Source organism: Sciurus vulgaris (genome assembly GCF_902686455.1).
Source record: "Sciurus vulgaris genome assembly, chromosome: 2".
NCBI classification, from domain to species: Eukaryota; Metazoa; Chordata; class Mammalia; order Rodentia; family Sciuridae; genus Sciurus; species Sciurus vulgaris.
The window spans coordinates 182,289,536-182,298,779 of NC_136462.1; the positions used below are offsets into that span (position 1 = coordinate 182,289,536).

The following is a 9,244-nucleotide window of genomic DNA, read 5'->3' on the forward strand; positions in this document are numbered from 1 at the left end:
GAAGTGACTGAGGCTTAAAGAGGTTAAGAAACTCACCCACGATTACAGAGCTAGCAGGCCAGGGAGTGGGATTTAAACTCAGGCAGTACGATTTCAGAGTCCACCCCCTTAAACTCTTGAGTTTCAGACTCAAGCCTGAGCTGGAATCCAGGCTTCCGTTTCTTTATTTAAATGCTGCTGTCTTACAGGGCATGGTGGTGCATGCCTATGATCCCAGGGACTTGGAGAGATTGAGGCAGGAGGATCACAAGTTCAAGGCCAGCCTCAGTAACTTAGTCTTAGGTTTCAAAATAAAAATATATAAAGAAAAAGGGCTGGGGATGTAGCCCAATGATAGAGTGCCCATAGGTTCAGTTCCCAGTACCACAAAAAATACAAATAAAAAAATAAACATTGTTGTCTAGGATTTAATCTCTAAGGTACAACAGACTCATGGAGAACAAAAGAGAAAAACAAATGAAGTCCAGAATATCTGTAATCATAACTAAGTATTTCATGGAAAGGTATAAAGATAGGAAGAAAAAGTGAAATGACTGTGATCTTAGCTCCTCATTGTTAAAGGACATTTTAACAAATTTTCAGGCCAAAGTAAAAGCCACACCTCCCTGGAAACAAGTAGGTGAACACGCATGGACTCTGGAGTTAGGCAAATGTGGGTCACTTCTCAGCTGCCACACACAAGCTGTGTGGCCTTGGGCAAGTCGCTCTACCTTTCTAAGTCAAAGTGAAGGGCATGTGGTAAAGGGTAGTTAAAATAACTTCTTGCCATGTATTTATAGGCGAGTGACAATAGTTACTAAATTTCCTTGTCCTCCTCTTTCCTTTGTGTCCCCCTGCCTCTGGGTCCCAGGAATCCTGACCTCCGTGAAGAGGTGCTGGCATGTCTGGTCCAACCCACGCCAGAGAACCGTTAAGAAGGGGCCTTCAATCTGGATTCTCCGACACCAACACCGATGTCCCAGCTGCAACGTACTGTCACTGATGAGAGACTGGGAAGGGAAAGCATATATATATAGATATATATAGATATAGATATATATACAGGAAACACCGCGTCCTTGCACTGCTACTGGGGCTGGCGGAGCAGTCGGCCAACAGCAACAACCAACATCTGCCCCAACCTACATTTCCTTTGCAGATAAATTGGATAATTGGTGGGATTTTTCAGGAAAAAAAATAACAACGACCATAATCCCTTCCTCCCCACGTTCTCCTGCAAACCACAAAAGCAAGCCAGACCACGATGATTGTAGAAGTACCACTCAACCCTGGTTGTGCATAGTCCAGTTAGTGGACAAGCATTCCATTTGTTCTTCTCCATCATCTGTTGCCCCTTCAGATGCAAAGGAAAACAATCGTGCAGCCAAGCAAGAGAAGTCGCAGCAGCAAGTCACACACAGTCAACCATTCTCCAAGAAGGAAAGAAAGAAAATCTCCCATTTGGACAGGAGGAGCAAGAACACTGGATTATTGTTTTCTGGGTCTTGACACTGGGCTGCAAAATCCACCTTCTTTTCTTCCGCCTTCCCTCATCCTCCACTCTCATGCGTCTTGTCCTCATTTTTTGTCTTAGCTCCCTCCTGCCCCTATCCCATCCCCCTCCCCCTCTGTGTTCTGGTCCTGCTGAGGGCCACTACAGATGACTCTCATTCAAAACAAGAAAAAGCAAAGAAGAGAAAGCAAGAACAGAAAATGAAGCCAGGGGAAGGGAAGTAGACATTGTACGTTTCTGGTTTCTCTTGATGAAGGTGCAGCTCGTAGGAGATTTGTATGGATGTGCTTTTAAGTTATGTATATTACATATAACAGGAAACAAATATTAAAATAAACAGTGATGGTAAGTATGAAGCTGACATTTTAAAATTATAATTATCTGACTGTGATTGATGTATCCCAAGGTCCCTAGATCTTGCTGAACTAGCCCAGCTGAGGAGACCTGAACTTTGGGTGCAATGGCTCCTGGTAGGGGCTGATGGGTTCAGTGTAGTAATACTGTGTGTGGTGTTTGTAATTGGGTGATTGGTGGGGAGAGTGGGGCCCCCAGTGGAGACATGGGGGCTCAACAAGAAGGAAGCAACAAAGTCCCGAACATGCTGGTCCAAGATGCCTTCTCCCCAGCAGTAGCAGCCAGGACCTGCTCTGTGCTCAGACCCAGTGTCCAGAGTTGGGACTCTGCTGCTGAGGTCCCCACAGTAGAGGTCCCCTAGCTCAGTCCTCCTACCTCCCTAGGGGGCTTGCCTTGGTTTTCAGTCCTCTCTTTCTTTGTTTATTATTACGATTTTTGCCATGTCTTGCCCTTCCTTGATGACTAGCTCCACACCTGAAAGGAGATGGTGCCCCTGGCCAAGGTGGAAGATGGTGGCTCTAACCTGGCTCCGTGAAAATGCCCAGCTCAGTCTTTTCCTCTTCTCCCCTCATATTCTGAGTCAGTCTCTTCCTCCTGGGTCAAAGTAGCCATGATGAAAAGGCCATGAACAGGACAGACCGCAGTATGTCAAAACTGCATTTCCAAGGCCTTACTACCCCAGACAATGGACGGTGAAGGGCAGTGTTGCCCAAAGGCTCTGTCTCTGTATAAGATCCTGAGCTGGGAGAGCTCCTGGTCAGTCTGCATCTGAGCTCTGAGCCTGTGCCCTGGAAGTCTCAGCAATTCCCTTGAGACCATAGAAGCCCTTGAATAAGCCTTGTCACAGCTTGGCATTGCCCTCTGGCACACATGTGCTTCCCTGAGCTCCAGGAATATCTCTGAGGGAAAATGTCCCACAGAACATTAACTTCTCAGCTCTGCTTTTAAAGTGGTCCATAAATTCATTCAATAGATAGTTACTGAGAACCCATTTGTGTCAGGCACTGTTCTCAGGCTGAAGGAGGAAGTGTGAAGGAGAGGAGGGATCTGGGAAACCACCTCGACCAGCCTTATGTCCCCAGCCAAGGCTGGCCTATCTGAGAGCATTTTTCCAACTTATTCAACATGCCCAGGGATGTCCCCCAGAGGGCCCAGCCTAGATGCACCCCTCTTGGCTTATCAGTGACCCCTACAATGTATACCTTAGCTGGTGCTGACCTGAAGCAGGGCAAGAAACCAGAATATCTTTTGTCTCTGGGCAAACAGAAAGTAGAACGAATCTCTCAGATTGCAGGGTTGGCCATGTCCCCCACCTGCTGCCTGGTGAAGGCCAATGGGCCCACTCTACTCCCTCTAGGTGCAGCAGCACACTCTATCCACCAGGACTTGTAGAGAAGCCACAGAACCTTCTTCCTCTCCTTTTCAACTTGAGAACTCCCACTCTTTCTGGGTCAAGAGCTGGAATGGTTCCATCCTCTCGGAGCACCAGGAATTTGGCTTAGGCCGCACCCCCCACCCCAGTCTTTGCAGGAACCAGGCATCATGAGCACACTGGATACACCTCAAAGGGAGGATATTTGTTCTGGGTTTTGCACCTAACCTTCAGACATCGGGTGTGTGGTTTCAGGGTGGGGATAAAGTTACTGGGCTCAGCTCGTGGGCCATCAGGGTTTGGGGAGATCCCCAGCCCATGGATGCTCTGACCTTCCTTCTGTAGAGAGGCAGGCAGGGCCACCAGGGAGAAGGGAACCTACAAAGCTGAAATCTAGGGCACTATTTCCCCCTCCTCCTGTCCATAGAGAATAGAGACGTTTGTCTTGTCTGTCTTCAACCTATTTTTCCTTTCTTCTTTTTTATACTTCTCATCCTCTCTGTGCTGCCTCTCCATCCAGGAGGCCAGGTAGCATAGTGGGAAAAGTCCTGGAGGGCAGTCAGGATTCTAGGTGACCGTTCTGACTCAGCTCCTAACTCACCACCTGACCAGTTACATCCCCCTTTGGCAACTGAGCCCCACTTGCAAAACAATCAGGGTGAACGAATGGTTTCCAGGGTTTTTTCCCACTCTGCCATCTTACAAACCTTTATTTTCTCTTATTTTGCTTTCTCTGGATCTTTTCCATCTGAGGGTACAGGAAGTGCCAGGACCTGTTTCAGTTTTTGAATCCTGCAAGTACATTCCAAGACTGGCCTGAAATTGCATGAGCAACATCACTCTAAATAATTTTTTTTCCAAAGCACCTTACCAACCAACTGCGATGCTGTCCTGTTCCCTTTCACTCACACCCCTTTCTCCTCTCTCGTCCCCACACTCCCCCACCTCAGTGCTCCGTGCTGTATGCGTGTGCTCTCTGTTCTTGTATACTCAATAAAAGTGAAATAAATGTGTTTGATGCTGAACCACAGACTTCCTTGGCCTCCCTCTCTCTCCCTCCCTCTCTTTGACCTTGGCCAGTGGTACAAGTTGGTATTATGGGAAGGACTAAAACTGGAGTGGAGATACCTCAACTTAGAACGCTTTTATTCAACAAATGTTTGGAGCTCCCAGCGTGGCCCAGGGCTGGGCTTATGCTCTGCGGGTACAACAAACAAGGCAACCTCCTTGCCATCCAGGAGCTCCCAGGCTCGTGGAGGAAACAGACAACAAAACAGGTAACCAGATCAACACGATTGCAGAATGGTTAACACCAGCAAGGAAATACAGAGGGAGGGGATGGAAGGCCACCAAAGGAGGTCACTTGAAACTAGGTGACCAGGGCTGAGGATGTAGCTCAGGGGTAGAGTGCATGTTCAGTGGGTGTGAGACCCTTGGTTTGATCCCCAACACCCCAGCAGGGGACAGGCAGCTAGCTGGAGCCTCCCTGAGGAGGTGATCTTTGAGCTGAATGAAGAGAAAGAACAAGTAAGATGAAGAACAAGAGTGAGAACGTTCTAGACAGAGGAGACTATAAGCATATGTGCCCCAAGACCTGGAGGGGTGTGATATATGGAGGAATAGCATGGTCCATTCTTGAAAAAAAAGCACCTCCACTCAGGTCTCTTCCTGCAACACCCCCTCCGTGGGAGCCTAAGGGAAAATGTGTTCAGCAACTCCCAACTTCAGCTCTGCTTACAACTTTCATATATCCTGCCCTAACCCCCCATCGACTATCCCATTGTTGACTTGTCTTTCTTTAAATTGACTCACTTTGGGGAAACAAACTAAACTTATTTTAAAAGGAAACTATATTACTTCCATAAATAAAAAAATAAGTGTCACTTGCAAAGAAAGGGGGTCTCTGTAAAAATAAATGCAAAAAATACAAAAATAAAAAACCGTAATCTGGGTAGAAAATTCATTCCTCAACCACCTGAGGTACACATAGAACACTTTCCATATTCTATCAAGTGACCCTCTATTCCACCTTTTTGTATTGCCCAAAATCTCACAAGTGAGTCCTTTTTTTCCATGTATATGCATTTTTCAGAGTTGAAGTCATTTTGCATATACCATTCTAAATACTTTTAAATACTTATATCTTGAGCATTTCTCTATAGTTTTAAATACTAAGTATGATTTTTTTCTTGGTAAAGGTAATTAATTAAATGGCACAAAAGGCAATGCAGTAACAAGTAGTTCTTCAACTCTCTCCAAATTTACTGTCCTTTGTCAAAGGCAATTGTTGAAAGAAACTTTGTGAACCTTTTTCTGAATTTTTCCTGTTAGGCCCCCTTTAACAATTTGTCACACCTGTAGTTCTGGAATAGGACTCGGTTTGCAAGCATCGAGTCCGTACACAACTCCTCAGGACCCAACACCTCCTGGATCTGTATTTCTGTCTTCCATGAATACAGGGCTATCCTCTCTGCTTCTTGGAAATAATGTAGAGCTGCTTCAACTAGGACAGCATTTCTCAGCTGAGGGAGGGAGATGATTTCCTTCCCCAAGGAACATCTAGCAATGTCTGAAGACATTTTTGGTTTCCAGAACCAAGGAGTGTTACTGGCATTTAGAAGTTAGAGGTCAGGATGCTGCTAAAATCCTATAATGTGCAGGACAGCTCTCTACCTCAAAGAATTATCTGACCCCAAATGTCAATAGTGCCAAGGTTGGGAAACCCTGATTTGTATGGACATGCAACCCCACAAGGTGCGTTTCCTGTGTCATCATCTGCTCAATGCCCTGGAGTTGCTGAGAAGAAGGTGAACCCACCTGGATCAGGAAACTCTGAGACCAGATCACAGAATTCATCATCTAAGACTGGGAGTGGGGAAAGGTAGGCAGAAAGCTGAGCTTCTTTGTGCAGGAAATGGAACTGACAAAACAGACTGATGTGCATAACTGCAGAGGCAACCTCTGGTTAATCTGCAGCAGTTCATTGTGATTAACCATGACTGCAGTACCTGACCTAGTCTGCAACCTCCTAAGAGATGAATTTTGACTGAGACAGATTGGTGTGTTGAGCTGGCACTGAGGAAGTGTGATTGACAAGCTAAGGAGCAGCAGCACAGGGACAAGAATAGCCAGGTAGATCCTGGTTTGCTTCCCAGCTCTGCCACTCTCTGACTGTGTAATCCTTCCCTGAACTTCAGTTTTCTCTTTCGTAGATTGGGAATACTAATATCTATTTGCTAGGTTTAGTGTAAAGATCAGAAATAACATCTGAGAGGCCAACTGTGCAGATTTTGGTTTTGTCTACCTAGCCTTTACAATCACATAAGCCAATTCCTTGCAATAAATTATTTAATATCTACCCCTTACTGGTTCTGCTTCTTTGGTAGTCAAACCCTGACTGATAGAATCACCTAGCACAGGAATATCATATTGCTGTCATTATTAATTAAATGCATACTTTATGTACAAAGACAACTTTGTGCTATTGTTACTGGGCAGCACCAGTACCTAGAAGCAGGGGAGGAGAGGCTCGGCTATAAAGGATCACTGCTCCAGAAGTATTCTGAATCAATTTGGTAGGAAAATAAGTTTTATTCAAAGCCAGCTTTCAAGGAAGACCACCTAGTAACGCCAGGTTCCAGAGAAACAGTGCAGAACAAGACAGGCGGGTTCCCTCCCTCACTGTATAGCCTGAATCAGATATCAGACTAGGTTTGTAGAACACTGGGTGATCACTACCAAAGGGAGCAATGTGGTGCTGGCTGCTGTTGTTGAGACTGACTGGTCCTCTCTAGGCTGGGGGCTGTTTCTGAGGCTCTTTTCTGGGGCTGAATGTAACTAGAAAGTTGGAACTGGGTGATAAGGAGCCAGTTCTAACACTTTGACTCCAATAGACATTGAGGAGGTCCAAAGCTGAGGACTAGCCTTAACATAAACCATCCTTCAGTGATCATGACTGCTTGAGACCAAAGGACTATTGCTGGACATGTTTCTGGAAGGGGATGTCAAGTTTAATGAAAGTTGTTATCCACAATTCAGATGATAAAACGAAAAACCGAGAGTACAAAAAGCAACATTTGATCGGGAGGAACTTGCAGGCACGGGCCAATCCTCCTGAGACCAGGGGCTCTGCCGGACTGCTTTCTCCGTCGCTCCCATCCGACGCCAAAGCGGCGGAACTTCCGGTGTGTTTCCGCGGTACCAGAACCTGTGTGAGGTGAGTGCGGCCCTCTGGCCTTTTTCCTCTTTTTATTTTGTTGTGTGTGCGACCAGGCCACCCTTTTCTCGGCTTGGAATCGTGGAGTGCCCTGAACTAGGCTCATGTCGCCGCGGCGACTGACGGGCCGGCGGTGGAAATTCTGTCTCTGGAGGCCTGTCTGAGAAAACGCCTCGAAAGACCGTTGCTAGGGCTTCCCGAGACACACGGAGTAACTTCTCTTTTTTCTTAACTGTAAGGACCAGAGACCTTAGCTGCACCTGACCTGGTTCGGTCCTACTCTGCGTGACTTAGGGTAAAGTCTTTCCCTAAACTGAGTCTTTGTTCCTAGCGTACAAAACGGATATTACATTTTTATTAAATGATGTTTATTAAGCGTCCGGTATGTTTTAGGGGTGCAAAAACACGTAGGTCTGGTGGGGAAGGGGGACAGCCCAGAATCCAACATGTAAAGTTGCAACCTTGTAATTGAAATGGAAAGGTACAAGTCACCTTGATTGCATCACAGGGCATCTTAACCTAGCCCTGGGTCAGGGAAGTTTTATTGAGACGAATATTGAGCTGAGATCAGAAATGTTTGACAATTTGGTGGAGAGAGGTTTTTTTTTTTGTCTAATTTGAGGTTCTGAAAAAGGCTATTGTGGTTGGAAAAGAGAGCTTGTCCTGGGAGCCTAGTATGAAACAAGCTGGAGGGGCGACCAAGGTGGAAGAGGTGCAGGCTTTGTAGGTCTCAGTAAGAATTTTGGTTTCCCTAGAGCCACATGGGAAGCCACTCAGCGGCAAAGTGTGGGTGACATGATTAGATGGATATTTTGAAAAGATCTCTCTGGTTATTGACTAGAGAATGAATTGAGGGACAAACATTCTCTGGGTGAAGGATGATGCTAGTTTGAAGGCCCTCAGTGAATAGTTTGGATTAGGAAATGGGGAGAGTGGGTAGATGTGATTTTCTGCATTCCAGGACTGTGAGAAACACAGAGCTGTAGTAGTAAGGCAGGTTGGTACACTGAAGAGTTATGTACATATTCAGTAAACCTTCTCCCAGACTCTCTGTACCAGGCCATGTACCAACTGCTGGAGATAATAGTGAAGAATGAAGAATTGAAGGATGGTGGAATTAGAATGAAAAAATGCCATTGTCAAGGAGTAGCATACAGATGCCACAAGGAAGGGTGACTAATTGATGAGCAGTTATTCTAAATGGAATTTGTGTTCATTTAGCACTTTTTATTAAGTACTTTGTGAATTCCAGGTTATGTATAGGAAGATGAAGATACAAATATTTAGAGCAGTGGTTTTCTAACTTTTTTGACCGTGACCCATAGTAACAAATACATTTATGTCATGCACATAAACAGAGTTTCAGAAAATTATACTTATCCTTACTACTTGTAATGTATTCAGGTATTTTAAGAATACTGCCCTTTAAAATTTTTTTTAATTGTAGGTGGACACAATACCTTTATTTTCCTTATTTTTATGTGGTGCTCAGGATTGAACCCAGTGCCTCACACTTAGTAGGCAAGTACTCCACCACTGAGCTACAAACCCAGACCCAAGAATTCTGCCCTTTTTATTTTAAAAAATATCTCTGGTCAAAACCTTCTAAATTGATTTCTTAACTCATTTATGGGTTGTAACTTACAGTTTTGGGGAAAAAAATGCTGATTTAGAATGAGAATCATTTTTTGTCATTTTGGGGTAAAGGCAATAAAATGTGCTCTTAACATTTTTAAAAAAGGATTGGTCTTCCCACACTGTTTTGTTTTAATAAAAAGAGTTTATCTGGATGCAGTGGCGCATGCCTGTG

The 9,244-nt window shown here is 45.1% G+C and overlaps 1 protein-coding gene across 16 annotated transcripts in view; it reads left to right on the forward strand.

Annotated features, from left to right (window-relative positions):
- The window catches only part of EPB41L1 (erythrocyte membrane protein band 4.1 like 1), a 118,542-nt gene extending 114,292 nt beyond the window's left edge, over positions 1-4,250 (forward strand). For all 16 annotated transcript variants that reach the window (XM_079128116.1, XM_079128115.1, XM_079128114.1 and 13 more), the window contains one exon: positions 851-4,250. In XM_079128116.1, coding sequence (XP_078984242.1) covers positions 851-859 — 9 coding nt within the window. In that variant the 3' untranslated portion in view covers positions 860-4,250. The remainder of the gene's footprint in view (positions 1-850) is intronic.
- The last annotated feature ends 4,994 nt before the right edge of the window (positions 4,251-9,244 follow it).